This window comes from Macrosteles quadrilineatus, unplaced genomic scaffold, assembly GCF_028750875.1.
Source record: "Macrosteles quadrilineatus isolate MER2022 unplaced genomic scaffold, UCM_ALF_1.0 Scaffold_2__2_contigs__length_208266976, whole genome shotgun sequence".
NCBI lineage: Eukaryota > Metazoa > Arthropoda > Insecta > Hemiptera > Cicadellidae > Macrosteles > Macrosteles quadrilineatus.
Window position 1 is genome coordinate 31,879,616 of NW_026542595.1, and position 22,625 is coordinate 31,902,240.

General features: G+C 34.7%; 1 protein-coding gene across 1 annotated transcript in view; it reads right to left on the minus strand.

The window, feature by feature from the left end:
• Positions 1-1,917: 1,917 nt before the first annotated feature.
• LOC128987254 (uncharacterized) overlaps positions 1,918-22,625 on the minus strand; it is a 49,594-nt gene continuing 28,886 nt past the window's right edge. The window contains exons 2-7 of the mRNA XM_054408011.1: positions 15,788-15,878; positions 7,012-7,273; positions 5,504-5,650; positions 4,736-4,873; positions 3,102-3,156; positions 1,918-2,306 (exon numbers count right to left, since the gene is read on the minus strand). Of these exons, the coding sequence (XP_054263986.1) occupies positions 2,245-2,306; positions 3,102-3,156; positions 4,736-4,873; positions 5,504-5,650; positions 7,012-7,273; positions 15,788-15,878 (755 nt within the window). The 3' untranslated portion in view covers positions 1,918-2,244. The remainder of the gene's footprint in view (positions 2,307-3,101; positions 3,157-4,735; positions 4,874-5,503; positions 5,651-7,011; positions 7,274-15,787; positions 15,879-22,625) is intronic.

Below are 22,625 nucleotides of genomic sequence, written 5' to 3' on the forward strand. Positions count from 1 at the left end.
ACCCAGAAATCCATAATCAAACAAATACTAAAAAAAGACCTAAGATACCCCCACCTACCTACTTTTCCAAAATTTTCCAGTCCTTAGCATCAGGAAACTATTCTTAAAGACTCACTACATTCTTATGATGACACTAGATCTAAAACACACATAGGCATCTCCCAAATCCCCCAAATTGTTCCCAAATTGAACAATAAAGCACAGCTTCTTACCCCTCACTATCTAGCCCACATTATATGCACCAATCTCCCCATACAGATAAGAGAATGGGAGGGAGACAGTGTCACGGTTTTCAGCAGAAAGATCGGGCGTTGGCTCCTCGGACTGAGCGATGATGCTGCCAAAGAGCTCATCAGATCCCAGTACAGGACATAATGAAAGTCGATAACAATTCCAAAACTAAATTAGGCTAACAATTCCAAACTACTTCAGTACTGGCACCCTCATTTAAGTATTCTCAGTTTATTATATTATAGACCTGTTCAACTCATCTCAATAATTGTTTATGTTCAATTTAGTCTTTTTTGCCAACGATATGGGAAAAAAATACTTCTTTTTATTTAAATAATTATTTGTTTATTTTGTTATCTTGTCCGTGAAGTGGTGAGCGACAAAGACTCTCCCCACACGCAGATGTACAGTCTTTGTGGGGATTTTTTTCCTTTGTACATTGTTTTAAGCCACAATTGTACTAATTTGTAATTTTGGAAATAAATATATTCTTATTCTGTTTGACCTGTCAATTTTATTAAGTATTGTGATGTTTTAAATAAACAAATAACTGTCAATTTTACCAAAATCCACAAAAACTACAAATGTACTTGTTGTCCTTAAATAACAATAACATGGGAATTTTTGTAATTATAGGCCTACAGTAGTTATTAAATTTTCTCCATAACCATTAAGCAAATACATTGAATTATTTGTGTTTTTAAGCTCTATACCAAAATAAGCTGCTAAGTGGTATGTTTTAAGCATCAAAAATTGGAAACCCCTATTTAAAAAAAAAAAAACCCCATTCCTAGTCCCATCATGCTGGATTGCAAACTCCTTCAAATAAACGTTGGTCCTGAGTTTTGGTCTTACCATGATACCCACGGTATTATCTTATTCCCTTCATGGGAAGTTTGATAAAACCTTACTGTATGTCCAGAGTGCACGCCGATTCAGATTCAGAATCAGATTTTCGGCTCTTGGTTAATCTGAGTCAGATATATTGCGTTGAATGGGAACCACTGAAACGTATTATTAAAATTGGACATTGTATTGTAAGAAACTGGTTTAACCTTCATAATAAAAAAAAAAAAAAAAATCATGAAGACCATTTAATAGTAGTAACCCTAAAAGTAAGAATGAAAAAAAAATATTTATAACATAATTTATTAAACTTAATGGGATGCGCACAAGCAAAATCTGAAACCAGAATGAAGAATTCATTCCAGTGAGCAGGTGCCTGCGGGCTCGGAAACCAGCAGCCAATACGGCCACTTCCATTTGAATGCAAGGGCCATTCCTGCCGCCGAAAATCGGAATCAGAATCTGAATCTGAATCGGCGTGCTCTCTGGACGTACCGTCAAGCTACCTTTCTAGTATAAATACTCTTATGTCAAAGAGGGAGTTAACACCCCAAAAATTGGAAGATTGTACAAATGAAAAAAGAACTTTGAGCCAAATTATAATAAATGTGTCACGTGTCAAAAGAGATCTTTTATTTATTTTTTATTAAAACACATTACAATAATAATTAGTTTTAAATACATAAAAAGTCAAAGCAAATAGTTACTGAAATAATATAAGACTATAAATGTGTTTTACTTAAAAATAACCTAAGAAGTATATCACTCAATAAACTCATCCATAAAAAATATATCAAATATCGATTGAAGATGTTTGGCAAAAAATGTGAGACACCAAAACACAAGTCAATATTTTATATACTGCAAATACTTACAAATACATTCATGTACAACTGATCCAGGTAGTGAAAGATAAATTTTGGACATAAAAAAAAATATCAAAATGATCATGAAATAATAGATTTACATATAACATTACTGCTAATCACAATACAAATACACATCCTCCATTATTCACAACTACACATTAATGATGTTAGGTGATTGTAAACTGTGTTGTAAATAATATTTATATATAAATAAAAACACAATACCGCATGAGGTACCTGTTCACAGTCTAAATTCAAGAAAATTATGATAAAAATACCGTTAAAATTCAAGAGTTTTCTAGTCAACGAAGTGGTCTTTGAGGTACTTCATCATGCCAAAGGTACGGAAACGTTTCACACCTGAAAAGAGGTCGAATACAAGATCAAATAAACACAAATTGTGAAAAAATAAATAAATTTTATATTTTTTTGTACATGCATCAAATATTTAATAGTTATCAAAATGAAGTTTTCAATCTAATTCCCAAAGGCCTGCAGTAGGTAAGGTTGATTTGGCTTTTATCTCATGCTCAGCTATGAGAATTTATGAAATCAGCATTTACACTAGAATATACAACAAATGTTTTAAACAAGTTAATAACAATCCAAAGAAACCCTGTTTCTTATTGAAAACATTTGCTATTATCAAATTTGTTTATGTTTACTAACATAATTTTTGTTTTCAACAAGAAGTTTTTTAAATCCTGTTTTACAGCACTTGTTTGAAATCACGTAGGCTACACTGGAGTTAGCAAGAAAATGTTTAAGAGATAATGTCATTTTCTGGTGTAAACACGGTTTAAGAATCACACAACATTCATAACAAATCACAAACACCAAATCTTGTCTAATATTTTTTTAATTAAAGATGGTAGAATTTACATCAAACTGTAAACCCTCTCCTAAGGGCAGGAACTCTTAAAGGGATGTATTTAATCACATTCAAAATATTTAAGATACATCAGCTGTTAGATTTACATAAAAGATATGGTGTAAAGGGATATCTATCCTGACACATAGAAAATTTGATTCAGAGTTTGCTTAAATATTACAATAATTTGTTTTATATTTGAGCTTTTTAGGGACTTATGTCCCTACAATCCACTAGTCGTAGCTTATTACTATCATAAGCTAATTTCTAAAACCATAACTTACCAAATACTTTAAATAAATCATCGTTGCAGATGGCAAACTGCTTGTTTTTCGGATCCTGAAAAATACAATCAATCGTAAATAATGCTTTCTATTAAATAGCTATGATTGTATATAAATAACAAATTGTAAGTAACACAAAAGAATATTTGAGTGTTTCAGTTTCTAATGTATGAACTAAATAAAATGGTTGAGAATATCTTGGTTTTACTAAAACTTTTATTTATTTTTTATTTTTTGACTTACATTTAGTAACAAAATTATGAAAACCAATCGGCAAAACAGTATTTTGCTAAATTAAATATCTTTACAGTGTATGGATTATATATTTATAAAACTATAATTAATCTAAAAAGTGAAATGAATACACATACACTTCCAAAATTGGGAATGTCACATAATTATAATACTCGGCATCGGAACTACCCAGCCATCCAGAGGCATAATTTAGAGTTTTATAATAAAAAACCCACTGCTGCAGGTACTAGGTTTTTTTATGCTCTGCCTAAAGATTTAATGGAAATTAATAATATTAAGACATTTAAAAAGAAATTGAAAATATTTATATTAAGCAAATGTTACTACTCATTTAGTGAGCATTTTGATAATATTTTATAGAATTAATTGTATTTATTGACGCCATTCTGCATTTATATTTGTAAAATGTAAATCTTGAATAAAGTGTTTCTGAATCTGAATCTGAAACAAAAGAAAATTCCATTCACACCTTCATTTAAATATTGTATTTTTAAAAAAAGCAATTTTATTAAAACTCAAGAAAAAGGTGTTATCAAAATATTTGCTAAAATAAAAGATAAAGCCATTTTATAAAAGCATTGGAAAAAAGACCTCGGAGGTTTTCGATTATATTTAAATTAAAAGATTCTGGCTGCGAAAGGGATAAATGTGAATCATCTTTAAAATAGCTTAATCTCCGGCAATTACGATCTATAGCGTGCACAGTGGCACCATGACTGGCTCCAGGGATCGCGGCATACCCATGAACATTTCTTGTAGTTTGGGCGAATCTGTGATAGTCTTCTATGATGGCACAACATCTATCTCAGCAATCACAGCTACAATATGATCTTTCCCCAAGATTGTGACTTTCTTACTACACCTGGCCAATATTTAAAGATAGGCAAGGGAACTCCATCAAATAATTTGTGCTCAGACATGTGCTATTGGTGATTATTCCATAACTCCCGTTCCCTATACAAAATTCATGAATAATTCATAGACTTTTGCCCCTAGTTTACGGTCAGCTGGACACTAACACTCGCTGCTACCAGTTCCACCATCCCCCTCAAAACCACAAATTACTGTCTGCAGCATGAAAGGAGATTTCTTTTGGAACTCAGATGCCATGTATGAATTTCACTTCAATTTGTCTTTATTGAACACTTGTTTTTTTTATGCTTGATTAAAGTTTAATCACAAATTTAAGAGGTCAATCCATGTTTTCACAACTGAAATATCAACGACCCAGTTCATTCAAGGACTTCAGTTTTTACTTTTGACTTGGTTAACTTATAAAAACAATCTCACTGAAAAAAGTACCTAGAGTAGTCCTATTAATAATAAAGTTACTTTACAAACCAATATTATAAAATCTGTATAACAAAACATGTACTTACATAGAGGTTCTTCTCCTTGATGATGGCCCAAACCTTCTTCACAACTTCATGACGAGCCATGCTGTCCTGACCAACCACAGCAGCTAGTTCAGGAGTGAGAGTGCACACCTTGGTGTAGCCACCTCCTCCTCTCTTGCCCTGCAATACCACAGACACAAAAATCCAATTACCAAGCAAAACTTTAACAAACAAGTATCACAGTTTGGCCTCTTTCCCCATAATGGGATAGTTCAGGGGGAGTCTTTTAGTTTTTATTATGCTCAAGCTGCGGCCACGCGGGCGTTTTTTCACACACCACAGCGTGAAAACACGCGAAAAACTTGAGCAGCATTAAATGTTATGGCGAATACCACACACGGTGTGTTTTACCGCAGTAGCGGGCGCCTATTTGTTTCAATGCTACTCTAATTTTTTGCGTGTTTTCACGCTGCATTTGTGCGTGAAAAAACGCCTATGTGGCCACAGCTTCAGAGAGACAATAGAGGTCTTTATCCAACACAAAATTGCCATAATACAAAATGAAATCTAGGTATTGTGACAAAGTGTTGGTAGGAGAGTAAGTTATGCCTCCGATCAGCAGCATGAAATACCATTGTCCATGTTTTGGGTTTTACATGTCTTGCTTTCATTAACAGGGATATGAGTAAATGACATTATTCACCACTGCTAACCGTTATTTTTAAATATTAATATAAATAAACCAAAATATCATTGACTTGAATCATTGTGTGCAAGAAAATTACAGAATTTTATTGGGGATATACTTACACCGCCTCCTTTCTTGGCCTTGGCTTTATTTTTTCCCCAGTCTTCATCAGAGTCTGAGTCACTGCCCTTCTTCTTCTTCCTGCCTTTACCCTTGGGCTTACCCTTAGCTTTCTTTGCTGGACTATATTCGTCATCACTGTCCTTCTCCTGGGTAACAAACATAGCATTTAGGCCTAGTCACAATTTTTTACAGTAATTTTGTGAAATTTTGTACAGAAGGATAAAATACATGTCTTGATGTAAATGTAGAAATGTGTTTAATCGAGTTACACCAATTTGAAAATGTATACTGTTTCCATGCTTTTAAAATGAATAATTATGAATATCTTATATATTACTGTATATACTGTGTTAAAAACCCTCAATAATGACCCAGCCGCATAAAAAGAGGAAAAAAATTGTTTTTCATTTCTAGTTTAACATACAATTTTCAGAAGTCGAATATATCGCAATTCCAGGTCTTATTACTACTTATTACTGGTCTCCTGAAATTTAAATACAGTAGAGCGTCCATGATTCGAGCATAAAAAATCAGAACCTTCAATAAATTGGATTTGTCTCAAGCTAGAAGTAAAATTTTTTACCGTCATTAAAAACTAATTAAGAACTTAAAGCAAAAAAGCTAACCACTACCGCAGTTGAAAACACTCAGTTTTTTTTTAAGCTCAAATATGTAGTGTCTGAGGTTTTTACTGTAGCCTACAACTTACACACGTTGCTATAAATACTCAAAATGCATGCTGGATCTTTTCAATAATCCAGATAATTTTATTATCAGGATGGGTTTCGGTCCTAAATAATCCGGATTATAGTCGTTCTACTGTAGAATACATCAATGCCCAGTATTACCCTGGATCAATATGCACCAAGTTGTCATGTTGGCGTAGTTAATGAGATATCGCTTTTCAACCCTTCCCGGACAGGCTGGACAGGACTTTATGGCCCAGAACAGGCAAAAATTATACAAATAAAAAAAAATTATTTTCATTATCTGTTTTTTTTTTACCTGTATACACTAAATAAACACAATGGAAGTAACGATACTATCTATATAATTTTTAACTTTTTTATGGATACAAAAATTTGTTTGGATATATTCGCCACCCGTCCACGGATTTGCAGAAAAACGGCTGATATATCCGCCGCCCGTCTCTGAAAACTAGGACAATTTGCAATACAAGCGATTGTGCATATCACTATTTTATGCTGCTAGACAGACAACTGTAGCTTTTAGCACCAACAAAAATCGCCAAGTATGCGTAGCATTGTGGGGATGCGGGGAGCGCGGGGGAGGGTGGTGTGTCATTTTCAAGGTCGCAGGGGTTACGGAGAGTGCAGGGAAGTAATGCCGTGGTAGCCCGAGACATCTGGGTACTGCAAAAACATTAGCCAGGCTGTCTTAAGATAAGGCAGATGTATCTGTTTCCCGTCTGGAACATAATAACCCATATGCGGATATATCCGTCACCCGTCCGCAAAGGGTAAGTTGCTGAAATGTCAATACTTACATCTTCTTCTTCAGACTCTTCGCTGCTTCCCTTCTTCCGCTTGGGTGCTGGCTTTTTGGCTGCTCTTTTCGGCTTCTCCTCCTCTTCTGATCCATCTTCATCACCTCCTTCTTCCTCTTCTTCTTCTTCCTCCTCATCCTCGCCATCATCATCTCCACCTTCATCATCAGAGTCTTTCTTTCCGTTTTTCTTACCTGATTTCTTTCCACTGCCTTTTTTTTCTTTTAAACACTGCATTACTAGGTCGTCAATTTCTTTTTTCCTACCAACAAAATAAAATATTTAACAAGTGGTTACTTAAGTGCTAAATAAATGGCATATTTATATTTAGCTTTATTCAATTCGGATGACTCACGTGCCTCATTTCTAATAACATTTTTACTTTCTCCCCCTATACCATAGTATATGGAGAAAGTATTGTTTTCGTCAAAATTTTCGAGTTTGAGTTTTGAGTGGATATATTCGTTTTGCGCCCCCCTGGACCCAAAATAGTTATTTGTGTAACTAGTGGTGAAAGTGGCACTTTGCTGCACACGAGAGCAATGTTTACGCACGAGCCGCAGGCGAGTGCAGAATGATCTCGAGTGCAGCAAAGGCCTTTTTCACTCGTGTTACACATTATATTTTTCCTACAGTCACTATAAAGCATATAAATAATTAGTCTTTCAAACACTATACAACACGTTTTTAGGTTCAGCTGGCAACACAAATGGTGCCCTAGAGAAAGTAGTACCCGCGGTCTGTATCACTCCGCTAGTTTTCCTCGGCAAGAAATTTGCTCCACGTTTTGAGAATATAGTTCCGTATGTTTTTGTAATTTGAAGTGGTTTCCGCGCCTAAAAAAATGCTTTAAAGGTATTTTCTTGTTTATTAAGATCGTAGGAATGTTTTTAAAACGTTTAAAAGAAAAGTCAAGAAAGTTCAGAAATACCGAAACTATAAACACGAATGACAGGTTAAATCGTAGTTATAATAGTCAATCAGCTGATCATAGTAGTATTATCTTTAAGTGCTGCCAACCTATTTCCAAGCGTACAGGGATTACGTGCATAATAGAACCACGCTGTTTTGTGTTGTTTTGTTGGAATCCTGATGTGCGGCAAAGTATAAACCGTACGGCAAAGTATAAACCGTACGGCAAAGTATAAACCGTACGGCAAAGTATAAATATGCAGCAATTAGCAGCTTTCTGTACTATAAACAGTACAAGGAAGCCAACTTTGTCGGGTGACTGTAGGAAAAGTGGTTTTCAAAGTGATGTGTGTGTGTGAATGTGTGTCTGGATGTGTAAAGAGCTAGGGACTACACCTGTGGTCCGATTTCGATGAAATTTGGTATGTAGGTTCTAATCCATGGTATCTCCAGGCGTTTTTTCATTTTTTTGAAATTTTGATTTTTAATGGGGATTTTCCTATAAAAAACCAGAAAAATCGGATTTTCTCAAAAATGGCCCGAATGATTTTGATAAAAATTTAGTATGTTGTAGCCCTTTAAGTTCTGAACAAAATGGTACAAATCCCATTTCTGTAAAAATTACCGTTCAAAAGTTATTGTAAATTATGTTATCTTCCCATAAAACAACAAAAAATAACATAGTATGTTATGGTCCTTACAATTTTGATAGCTTTTTTCATTTTTTATAAATTTAGATTTTTAATGGGGATTTTCCCATAAAACCCCTTAAAATAACGGAAAAATAGGATTTTCCCAAAAATGGCCCAAACGATTTTGATAAAAATTTAGTATGTTATAGTCCTTTAAATTCTGAACAAAATTTTACAAATCCCATTTCCGTATATTTACTCTCACCGCTTACACATGATAAAGGTTGTTGACAAACTTATGGGAGAAAGTATGTGTCAGAATGCTGATACTGATTATTATTATTACTTTAAAAGGGTTTTGTCAGATTTTAACTACTCTGTACCTACATGCATCTTTGCAAGAATAGCTTGATTATCTTTCAGTATTTGCCCTATTTCCAGGCTTAGAGCTTGTTGTAGATTGAATGAATAAAACAAAATTACCTTTAGTTAGGCTTTATTGAACAAAGAATCTAGCATGATATAAAGCTAACAATATGAACCAACTAACATCATAATAAACAAAAACAATTTCTAAACATTTAAACAGATGGTACAATGCACAGATAGAAAGGAATTATGTGACATTCTTCCCTTTCTAGCTGACATAATCTTTTAAATACAAAGGCGGGTGTTTATTCCTGGAGCTTCTCCTTAGAGCAACATGGTCTTGATTCAGTCTTTCTTCTGAAGATAGGCTCAGATTCGACCTCAACATCAGAGCTTCTTTAATTTATTTGTAGATTTGAGTTTAAATCTTCTTCATGTCGTAGATTGGAGTTTGAGTCTTCTTCATGACGTGACACTTCTCCTACAGGTGCTAATTGCCTGGAACTCACTGTAGTTTCACGGCCATCTGCATATCTTATGTGAGAATAGTACTCAGGATTCCCCTCAAGGAGCAGTACATCTTCAACGAGTGGTTTGTATTTCGAGTTCCTGACATTTCTTCAACAAGTGGTTCGTATTTCCAGCTCCTGACATCATGAGCACTGGACCTGGGTTCATGAGCCAAGAGTTGTCTTACCATTACTAGATCTTCTAGAAAAGGGAAATAGTCTTTCATGTGGTGTTGTATTAGTTGAGGTACACAATAACGACCAGATAGAGTGCAAAGCTTCTAAATGTACTTTTTCCCAATCAGATATGTCCAGAACTTTTAAGTGGTAGTTCGATTGTCTTCCAAATTATACCAACATACCTCTCTGCTTGCCCGTTGCATGAGGATTGGTCCGTTTGGTCCGTTGTACGGCTGGTGGCAACTCCTAGTGAACATAAAAATGACTTGAGTTCTTGAGACATAAAACTTGAACCTCTGGCAGAATGAACATAAGTCGGTACTCCAAACATTGAGAAAAGTTCCTTTAGTCTCAGAATAATAGTTTTAGCAGTTGTGTCTTAATGGAAATCGAGAATATTCATCCACGACTATTAAAAGATAACGATTTCTTTTCTTTGGATGGAAGTGGCCTTTTAAAATCGATGTTAAGTCTTCTGAATTGTTGAGTAGCTTTTTTTGAGTTGTCCTTCATGTATGTGGAATCGAGGTTTTACCTCTAAGCACAGGAGGAAGTTACTTTTCTGATCTCATCCAGTGAATAAGGCAAGTTTTTCAGTGGCGTAACAAATTTTTACGGGCCCCCCTGCAAACTTATTTTTTGGGCCCCCCTCTCATAAGTTATTTTTAGACCACCGATACTACATAATCAAATGCCCTCCCCCTCCCCCAGAGTTAATTGCGGACCACCGATACAATGATCAAACAGATTAATCATAAAAAGAGTGGTAAATAAATTATGGGTTATGTTCCATAAAAGGGTGTTTTAAGTAGGCCTATTTTAATATTGGTTTGATGAAAAAGTTACATCACTACATCATTTATGTCAATATCAGTATTTGTAAATAGTTTTTTAAATCAAATAAAACCTTATTTTTCATCCGTATCAGAATGTCTATATCAAGGAGGTTTTACCTTTCATTTATCACACATGTTATCCATTTTCATTACCCTGATAATTAGACTAATTCATTAATTGCAAGGCAAAAATGTGATTTGAATTCCTCTATAAACTGTAGGCCGCTTAGTTGCCTTTGGCTGTATTGGCTATTAATTAACAGCTGTGTCTAAGGAATATGTTGGCCTTGGTCCCTTTCAAAACTAAAAGGTTGCGCCACTCATCCTACATTCATCTCCATTAATTCTTGGCTTAAAATACCTACATTGGTATGGTCGCCATTTCAAAGTAAAGTAGGCCTATTAAAGTATTAATTTATTAGGTTAGTTTAATCTTTGGTTAAAATTAACTCATACACTAAAATCTGGTTAATTTAATAGATTGACATACTTTTATCACAGGCTAAAATAGCCTATTGCATTTTTTTATTTTATATTTGTATGGATTTCAAGCGTTTACCTTTAATCAAATGTCTTAAGTATTGATTAATTGAGACGTAAAATAAGATATGGGCTAACAAACACAGTCAGTAGAGTAGCAGTATATTATATTTAACAAAATACAATCAATATTAGGGCAAAACTTAAAGGTAAAATAATACAATATTAAAAGCCCCAGCCAACGCTCATGACTCCAGGCTCCAAAGTAACATAATATTTCAAAATGTTGACATACGACATAAGCAGTGTACGAAATCAACGAGAAGTAAAATAATTTTCGGTGACGAAAGTAAGATTGCATAATAATCAAAGACCCACATTATAACACGTTAAATTTGTTACCCTAGTTCGTAATCACTGAAGAGGCCTAACGAAATTAAACGATAATTTATAACAACATATTATTAATAAAACCAATGTTATTACTTGTTCAATACAATTATTGAATGTTTGATAATACATTTAAATAAGAATGAACTCCAATTTTTGGGCCCCACTCGTCTCACGGGCCTCTCTGCTCACCGTTTCCCGCTCACCGGTCCGCGGGCCCCCTCAGCTCCCGGGCCCCCCCGCAATGCGGGCCCTGCTGTTAAGCCACTGAAGTTTTTACTCTCAGTCCAATGATACATCCGAGACACTCCTGGATGACATAATGCGTCATGTAGTGATACAAGGTTTGATAAGCTTCCTTCCATCAATGAACACACCCTGGATAATGCATCTACTGTTTTGTTTTCTTTTCCAGCTCTATAAATAATCTCATATTTATAACAAGATAGCTCAATTCTCCATCTCATTATTTTATCATTCTTGATTTTGCTTGCATTCCGATCACTGAACATGAAGGATTCAGGTTGATCTGTTATGAGACGAAAGTGTCTGCCTATGAGATAATGCCTCCATTTCCTTAATGCTTCCAAAATTGCAAGTGCTTCTTTCTCAATAGATGAACGTTTCTGTTCTAAATTTGTTAGTGATCTAGAGAAAATGCTACAGGTCTACCATCAATGGTCAAAGCTGCTCCTATTGCATGATTTGATACATCAGTTTCAACTGTACTGTTAACAATCCTTCACAGTCAATTGAAGAAGTTACTGCATTAACAATGTCTTCTTTAAGTCTTTCGAATACAGACTTTAGCTTCTTCATTCAGTGGAAATGAACTTCTGTTTAAACAGCTCACCTTCTCAGAAAACTTAGGAATGAATTGTGAATACAGTAGAACCCCTGTTAACAGAATTCGGGTCAACCGGAACCCGGGTTAACCGAAATGGTCCTATAAAATAATATAGGGCGGTAAAATGCTTAAATAACTTCAGTTGTCTGGTTTAAAGTATTTTCTATTAGTAAGTAACATTTTTGTAGCTGAAATAAATCACTGAATTATATAGACATTGTCTTAAATTCATTTTTCCTACACACTGTGGTAATAAATTGGCTATTTTTAGCATATGATGGGTTAACCGAAAAATTGGTTATCCGAAATAGCTCTCCCCCCTTTATTTTCGTTAACCGGGGTTCTACTGTAGTGGGAGAACATACCAAGATCTCTGTGAAGAGAGTTTGAGTTAGTTGGAATGGGAAGATCTCAAAGTGTTTGCAAACTATCTGGATCTGGTCTTATTGATTTATGAATGATTACATAACCTAAAAATAGATGGATCATTGTTGTAGAAAACTTGCATTTATGTTTGTTCAAAGTAAGATTATATTTGGAAACAGCTTTCATGAAAATTTCCAAGTTCCTGTCATGTTCAGCCTGATCATTACTACAAATAGTTATATCATCAAGATAGACTTGAACCGCTTCCAAGTTTTTCACAAGTGATTATGTTGGTTAAAGTACGTTGAAAAGCAGAGACACCATTACTAAGACTTATGAGAGCCAAATGGCACTCATGTGAATTGGTGCTAAGTTCCCGCAAGCGTCAAATGCTGTATAAGATTTGTCATTTTCTGTTATTGGGATTTGGTGATAGGCACTCTAAAGATCAATAGAACTATAAATTTTGTATAAAGCTACTTTGTTGACTATGTCATCAATCCTAGGGAGAGGAAACACACCAAGTTCTGTAAAACCATTAATTTTCTGTGGATAATCCACAACCATCCGACGTTTGTGGTTATCTGATGCAACAACAAGGACTTGTTCTCTCCATGAGACCTGCTTTCTTCAATATTCTCCTCTTTCAACAGTAATTGAATTTCACTTTCAATAAACTGTTCGTCAATTGCTGAGTGCCTTCGAGATTTTGTTGCAATAGGCTTGCAATCCGGAGATAGATAACCAAATAGTTCTACTGGCTCAACATTAGCTAAGGCTACACCACATATGTTGAGAGGAGGCTCTTTTCTTCCGAAATGTTCTCGTAAACTTGAGTATCTTTTCAGAATGCCATGCCCTACAATAATTTCGGAACATAAGTTTGTTTGTAAGTACGCTGAAGACCACATTCTTGTAAATATAATCTTGCAATTTGAGATTGATTTTACAGTACAACCCTTTTATTGAGGAACGCAGAGTTGTTGAAGCCATAGATACCTCTCCTCCATTACATGGAATGACAGGAATGTTGCATCTAAGTGCTGAGCTTTGATTGATAAAACTACCAGAACTACCAAGAGCCTATGCATTGATTCCATTTAACTGTACTGGGACTACAGATTTACTCAAACACGATGGTACTGAGAAAATACAATTTGACTGATGGACTGAGGGTGTTAATGTAGAAGTCAGGGTTTTGGATTTTCTACATACCTTTTGGTAATGACCTTTAATGCCGCATTCTCTGCATATTCCGTAGCTTCTTTAGCTGGACAAGCAGCTCTGTTGTGTTTCTTAAAACCACAGAAGTAACGTGTCTGATTGAGTGAACATGCTATATTATCTTGAGATAGATACGATTCTTGTTCTGCAGCAGAAGGTCTTGGATCAGGACTAGACAAGTATCGATTCTTTTCACTGATAGGTTTTGAAGCTGCAGTGTTAATTGTTGGTAAACACTTCTGTTGGTAAAGATGTAGCCTATTGTGCAGAATGATATTTAGGAAGTTCAAGTAATCTGGCTTGAGAAGCTGCTTCATCCAAAGTCAAAGTAGAGCTCTCCAACAATCGTTGACGAATATGAGGCACTAGCAAGCCATCAATGAATGTGTCACATTGCAAATTTTTTTTGTTTTAGGGTCAAAAATGGGAACAGCTCATTTTTACCCCATAAAACCCTGTTCCCATGGTCCGATTATGCTGGATCGCGAACTCGTTCGAATAAACTTAGGTTTACACGTTTGTACCAAATTTCATCAAAATTGGATCATTTTTGCTTGAGTTATCGCGCTAACGGACACATATATATATATATATATATATATATATGAATTTGAATGGATGTTGTTTTTGGCCTCTAGGAACCTCAAAATGAAAAATTAAATCGGTCCCGGGTCCAGGTCTTACAATGAGTACTACGGTAATAGCTTATTCCCTATATGGGAAATTCGCTAAAAGCGAGAAAGCCTGGACAGTTTCATATACTAAAAAGAAAACTGAATTAACACTTTGCTGTATTTATTGAGCAATCATTGAAAGAACCGATTTGGATTTGCAAACTATGGAAACATAGGAAAGTCATAGAACACCACCAAGTAGAAGAAATAGAAATAATGTCTGTTAGAATTTAATAATCGTTATTATTTTTTATATTTTTTTTTTTTTTTTTTTTGTCCTAGGACGCTAGGCACGAGCTTGGGATTGTTTTTCACATTACTTCAGGCTAGACCTAGGGGTTGCGGCTTTATCACTTAGATAAAATCCATTGGTGACTTGGGGGGGATCGAACCCAGGACCTCAGGAACTGAAGTCCCGCGCTCTAACCACTAAGCCAGCAACACACATTTCTCACATTTTTATGGACTCACATTTTTGAGTCCATAGGGTATATATACACACATACTTGCTCTTTCATAGATTTAGATTGATATTCTAGTTGCCATAGCCAATTTTGTTTATTTTACTGATTTTTAGCGAATTTCCCATATAGGGAATAAGCTATTACCGTAGTACTCATGGTAAGACCTGGACGTGGGAGCGATTTTTTTTTTCGTTTTGAGGTCCCTAGAGGCCAAAAACACCATCCGTTCAAATTCATATATATATATATATATTTATATATATATTTATATATATATTTATATATATATGTGTCCGTTAGCACAATAACTCGAGCAAAAATGATCCGATTTTGATGAAATTTGGTACAAACGTGTAAACCTATGTTTATTCGAACGAGTTCGCGATCCAGCATGATCGGACCATGGGAACGGGGGTTTACGGGGTTTTTATGGGATAAAAATAGGTTTTTCACATTTTTGACCCAAAAAACGTAAAATTTAGCAATTTCTTTCCAAACCATTTTGTAGAGCTTAAAAAAACAAATAATTTAGTATATTGAAGCGTTATTATGCGCCTAATGGTTACAGAGAAAATTCCAAAAAATTGTAAATTTAAAATTCCCATGTTATTCTTATGGAGAATAAGTAAACTGTTGTAGTTTGCTTGTTTATGAACATATTTTGATCAAATTTGGAAAATGTTTTTATTTCTTACTAACTATTAACATTTTACAAAAAATAAGTTTTACCCTCCCTGATGCAGCAAACCTAAGTACTTGTTAAACTAATTCTATTTAAATCGGGAATAAATGTTATATTTTTAAGTAGACATTTCAGTGTAAATCAAATCAGTCAAATGGAAATTCGCTTAGTCTGCAGGTTTGCTGCGGCGGGGGTATTATTTAGTACATACCTGCTGGAGAGATCGCAGTCTAATTTTTCTTCAATTTCCTCTCTGACTTTCTTAGCAGACATTTTAGTAAGATCTGCATCCTTCAGGATTGCTGTAAAAGGACAACACAAATTCATGATACAATCTCAAATTATCAATGGTTCAAGGGCGTTGTTATGTTAAATTTGATTTAAGTTGGTGAAAATATAACTTCACCCACTTACTAGGCCTACTATAAATTGAAACGATAAAACCATGAATCAAATAATAAATAAATGAACATGTGATAGTAAATGACATGTGTGATAGTTTTTTAATGAACATTTGTGATATGTTTTGAACATTGTTTAAATTGCAACTGACTTTTAACTTGTTTTTGTTATTGTTTTTGTTTGTAGTTTTTGACTCATGAATAAGTTCAGTTCTATTTTGTTAAACTAATTTACCTATCAATTTATGTATTTACTTCAAACATAAAACTGACGACGAGGATGATTTTATGGAAAACTTATAGTGCAAGATAGCTTATTCAATTCAATATACATTACCAACAAGTCTTAATAATCCTATGTTGGTAAGTCAACCTAGATGGGAAAAATTTAACCCTAATTCATGCGACATTTACGTTTGTAATATTAAATTCAAAGTGCAATATTACAAATGATGATATTAAAAGATGTTTATTCATTGACTGCCTGGATAGTACAGTTCTTAAAACATTGGTAGCTATTTGCAAGCCAAAAAAAATAGCGAATTCACTTATGAACAACTTTTTAAACTTTTGGTAAAGCATTTCAAGCCAGTAAAGTTTAAAGTTGCCGAAAGAGTAAAATTCTTTTCACTGAAGCAAGGTGTTGAATCTTTGTCCACCTTTGCAAGTAACTTAAAAGAATTAGCCAGCAGTTGTGATTTCCCTGGTGACTTTAATCAAGCTGCTCTCATTACATCCTTCATAATGGGTATAGGATATGAAGATTCTATTAGAGCTAATTTACTTCAGAAAGATTACACAGATTTCAATACTGTACTTGAATTTGCTAGAACATTAAGTTCAGTTTTTATCACTTCAGCAAAGAAAAATCTGATTTCATTTTCCAATAATGAGAGCAATGGAGAGGTTCTAATTACAAATTCAAACTATTTATGCTATTATTGTGGTGGTAACCATTTTAGGAAACAATGTAGATTTAGAAATGCAATATGTAGCCTAATAATTGTGATACAAAAGGTCACTTGGCATAAGTTTGCAAAATTAAAAGGAGAACAGATTTTCAAAACAAAAAAATTGGTGGACATGGAAAAGGAACGTACAACCGACAAGTTAATTTCACTAAAAATGAAAGAGGAAGAGATTCTAGAACCTCTATCAACTCTAACATACTTGATTGTTCACCTACATTGACAAATGAAGCTATTTTTTCTCTTGGTCTTCAGTGTCATAATGTGAGTGTATTTTCTCTAATTTGGGTTTCTATCTGTATCAATAGTAGCCTATTTTAATTAATATGCAACTAGATACAGGAAGTTGTGTTTCTGTTATATGTCAACGAACTTGGGAAAGATTGGGAAAATTTCTTTTGTTACATTCAAATACAAAACTGAAATCTTATAGTGGCCATTGCATAAACTTGATTGGTGAACAAACAGTTAAAGTGGCATTCAGGAAAACTAAAAGAGAGCTAAAGCTGTACGTTGCTGAAGGTGGCACTCAGGATCTTTTAGGTAGAGACTGGATAGAGGAGCTTAAAATCAACGAATTGCCACTTAATTCATTACAAAGTGATTCTTTATGGGTTTCCAAGGAAGTTGATGACATTTCAAGGTCAGGGTTTCAAAGTTCACATCCAAGAATGAGCTTAAGTAAATTAATTGATTCTAATAAGGATTTCTTTTGTAACAAAAGTGGCCATTGTACAAGATTCACGGCACACTTAATTTTTAAGGAAGATGCTTCTCCTATTTACAAAAAGACAAGGCCAGTTCCATTTGCAATAAAGGACAAAGTGTGCAAGGAAATCAACAGGCTTGTAGAAGCTGATCTGATAAAACCAATTGGCTATTCTGATTGGGCTGCACCTTGTGTTGTTGTTAAAAAACCTTCTGGTCAAATAAGAATTTGTGCAGATCTTTCAACAGGATTGAATCAGGCTTTAAAGATTTAGAAGTTTCCTCTACCTACACCTGAGGAAATATTTGCTAATTTGAATGGAGGAGAAAAATTCTCAGTCATAAATTTATCTGATACCTACTTGTCAATACCAGTAGATAGAGATTCACAAGACTTACTAGTGATTAATACCATCAAAGGACTTTACAGATACAAGCGACTTTGTATTGGAATCGCATCCGCTCCAGCTATATTTTCTAAAGTTATGTACAACATGTTGAATGGGTTGCCAGGCGTAGCAAACTATCTAGATGATATAATTGTTACAGGGCACAATGATGAAGAACACTACACAAATCTAGAGAATACTTTGAATAAAATTAAAGAGTTTGGATTCCAATTGAACAAAGATAAATGCAAGTTTATGCAAGAAACAGTGACATATCTTGGGTTAGCTAAAAATGGCTTACAAGTTTCGGATTCTAAAGTTCAAGGCATTATCGATATGCCACAGCCATCAAATGTCAAAGAATCGGAGGCATTTTTAGGGATGATTACGTACTACTTCAAATTCATGCCAGAATTTTCTAAAATTTGTCATCCTTTGAATCAACTGCAGAAGAAAGGAGTAGATTTGTTGTGGAGGACTGACCAATGTAAACGCAGTTTCAACCAATTAAAAGTCTTGTTAATTAATGAATGCACCTATACTAACACATTACAATCCAGAGTTACCCATCATTCTTGCTGCAGATGCATCAGCTTTAGGAATCGGTGCTGCAATTTTTCATAGATTTCCTGACAACTCTGAAAAGCCTATTGCATATGCTTCGAAAACATTGACTTCCACTGAAGCAAACTATTCTCAAATAGAAAGAGAAATAGAAGAGCTGGCCATCATTTTCGCGATAAAGAAGTTTCACCGGACCCATATCTACTGGGAAAACACTTCATTTTTCAGACCCTTGCTTACAATTTTTGGATCTAAGAAAGGGGTACCTACCACAACTGCCAATAGACTTCAGCGTGGGCTCTGATACTGTTTAACTATACGTATGACATTGAATACATATCTACAAAAAATTTTAGTAAAGTGGATGGTTTGAGTAGATTACCGTCATTTCAACCTAATTGTTTTGATTCCAATGATGAGGGACACCATACAATAGTAGTGACAATTCAAACAGAAGTGCAGTCCGAGATCCCTATTACTTGTACTGAAATCGTTGAGGAGTCTGTTAAGGACCCTGTTTTCAAGAAGGTGATGCACTATGTATAAGTTGGTTGGCCTAATAAGTGTCCAGATGAGAACTTGAGGCCTTACTTTTCTAAGAAAAATGCACTGACTCTACATAATAACTGTCTTCTGTGGGGAATAAGAACTGTTATTCCACCTAAATACCGAACTTACATCATGGACTACTTGCATGAATCTCACAATGGCATTGTCAGAAAGAAGTCTGAGGCTCGGGGTCATGTGTGGTGGCCAGGTATGGATGCTCTAATTGAACAGACTTGTCACCGTTTCTGTGAATGTAACTTAACTTATTTGTAAAAGATTTACCAAGTAAAACACATCTAGTCAACTAGCCTAAAGAAAGTGAACCTTGGAGTCGAATCCATTTAGATTTTGCTGAACCATTTTACAGACAAATGTTTCTCTTAGTGATTGACGCTTTCTCGAAATGGTCAGAAATAGTACCTATGTCCTCTAAAGTACCTATGTACCTTACAACAGAAAAGACAGTAGAAGCGCTCAAGAATTTGTTGTGTAAATATGGCATACCTAGAACAATCGTCTCAGACAACGGAACTTCATTTACTTCCAAGGTTTTCAAGATTTCTGCTTGCGTAATACTATCAAACATATACGACTCCAGTATCTCACCCAAGTTCAAATGGGCAAGTGGAGAAAAATTTAGATACACTTTTAAAAGAGCTCTGAACAAATTACAGTACAATAAAGAGCCTAGCTTGTTCACAGACAACTTGAGGACATTTTTATTTTGCTATCGAGCTACACCTCACACTGCAACTGGACAAACACCAGAATTTTTGTTCTTGGGTCGTAATCTGCGAACTAAATTAGATTTTATCAAACCTTCACAAAAGATAAACTCAAGATAACCTTCTGAAGAGCTGCGATATAATAAAACCAGAGGCTTTTCTATTGGGAGTAAAGTGTACATTCGTACTTTTGTTGAAGGGTGGAAAGTAAAATGGAAAAATTGGAACCATACTTAGACAGTTAGGTAGGAGCACATGGTTGATTGATTAATTGATTAATTGATTGATACTAATGGACACACTAAAACACATACAAGTCAAATTCGGAAATGCTATCAAGACAATGAATCGGAAGAGGAAGACGACCCCTGCATTAAACAATTACCACAGCTACTGTCTTCTTCAGATTTCCAAGTACGAAATCCAGAAGTACATGTTCGGAATTCAGAAAACCATGGATTAACAGCTGTATTTCCTAGCCCTAGAACATTCCCTGCAGTAGCTTCACAACATCCAAATGTCACTCCTCAGCTACGATCTAGAACATCCCCTGCAGAAACTTTACCACACCCGAATGTACCTCCTCAGCTGCGAAGATCAACAAGGACCTTCAGGCCACAGAGGAGGTTAATTGAAGAAGCCTAAACTTGGTGGAAAGAAGTGATATGTTTTGAACATTGTTTAAATTGCACTGACTTTTTTAACTTGTTTTTGTTTCTAGTTTTTGACTCATGAATAAGTTCAGTTACATTTTATTAAACTAATTTACCTATGTATTTACTTCAAACATACAAATTTGAAAATAAATCAGTTTTATCGGTTTGAATGCGCCTACTGTTATTCCATCGAAACCCTTTGGTTATTTGGTTATTCTATGCGTTCATCCTCGCGATCAATGCACCGAATATTGACGTCACAGCTTTCATTTATGTAATGCATGACGTTTTGAAGGGTTACTGTTTACAGAACGGAGAATTTTTCTGCAGAAAATAAAGTTCTAGACTTTCTACAGAAGTATTTTCTGCAAAAATTTTTATGAAGCATTTTCTGAGAACCAGTTGGGCAGGCTAGGCTTTCTGCAACCCTCGCTGTCTTTCTGTGACAATTTTGCACTGTTGCCCGTAGTTCTGCTTTGGGGATTTTTGTTTGCTTATAAAATGACTGACTCATCAGCTGACCTTAAATTTTCAAGGCAGCAGACAAAGAAAACAAGGATTCAACCAAGCCAACTTAAAAAAATATTACGCGCGAGTTAGCAGGATAGCCAACATCTTAACTTTACATCCATGCTTCATTAAAGTCAAACTTGTAATTAAGAGTTTCAATATAGTATGTGAAATACTGGATCAGATTCAGTACAGAAAGAATGGCCGATTGGCAAGTCTCGGTTTAGAGGTCAAATGAATCCTTTTCAAATAAAAATGTAAGTGAATATTTCAAAGTAGCCTAGGCATGTTCCAAGAGAACAAAATTCCATTATTCTTTTCCTGTTTTCAGTATTTTCATTATTTTTATGACGGTAGATTTCCCTCTTAAAAAGATTTGAGCACTTTTTTAAGAAGGAAATCTAATGATATTAAAGTAGTCACGAAAGCGGTACGTTAAGTTTGTGCAATTGAAAATGAACATTCATGATGATACTAAAATCGCGCAGATGAAGAATAGGTATGTCGAATTGCCACTGTAGTGGTAAGTTAAGATGATCACAATCAATCTGATACATTCATTTTTATTCACCAACAGCATCCACCATTTCAGATTATTATACATGTACCTACTACAAATGACCAACAAAATGTGGCAAAAATCAAGAGTACGGTAGGTGACTATTAGGCTAACAGAGATAACTATGAAAAAGTCAACAAACATTAACAACAATTAAATATGTTAGTAAGTAACATACCTAAATAAAGCGCGAGGCCCTGGGGGCCTTTAAAGTTTTGTATTTCTCCATAAGATTAATATGGGAAACAAACAATGTTATGAAACTCCAGCTGTTGTTAGAAATTAAAAGTGAGAAGAAGGACAGTACGTTGATTGTGGAAAGTCAATAAGTTTGCTAATTTAACAGTTCGCTACAAACATTTACAGACTTGGTTGAAATGAAATACTGTATTTACTATTTGAATTTGGGTTAGCGTAAATATTACAATGGAAAAAAGCGAGAGAGCCTCGATAAATTGATACACTGAAAAGAAAACTGAATTAACACTGTGCGCTGCATTTCTTAGTAATCATTGAAAGAGCCGATTTCCAAACTATGGAAACTTAGGAAAGTCATAGAACACCACCAAGGAGAAGAAATAGAAATGATGTTTTTGTTTTATTTATATAATTGTTATTATGGACAACCTAATGATTAAGGCTATTTGTAGAAAACACTAAAAAACAAGATCAGCTTTTGAAAAATTATAAGATTTACAAGAAATGTTGATTATATTGATCTATTATGTACATCTTGAGTACTTCCATAATCTTTGAGTCGAATCTTTTAAAGTCATCATAAATTATGACTGTTATTCGTTAAAAAAAAAAGCGCCTGTAATACTTAGCAATTGCTCGAATTCGAGCAACAGGTACACTAGTTTGATGAAAATTAAGATTCAACTAAACGTCTCTTGGTTGGACTTATTTAATTTCTGGACTGGATTATGAAAAATGAAGAACGAATAATGGATAATTTGCGTCCCCCCGGAGTAACTTAATTTAGTTCTATATGTTACAGTGGCTTAAGCCCCTCCCCCA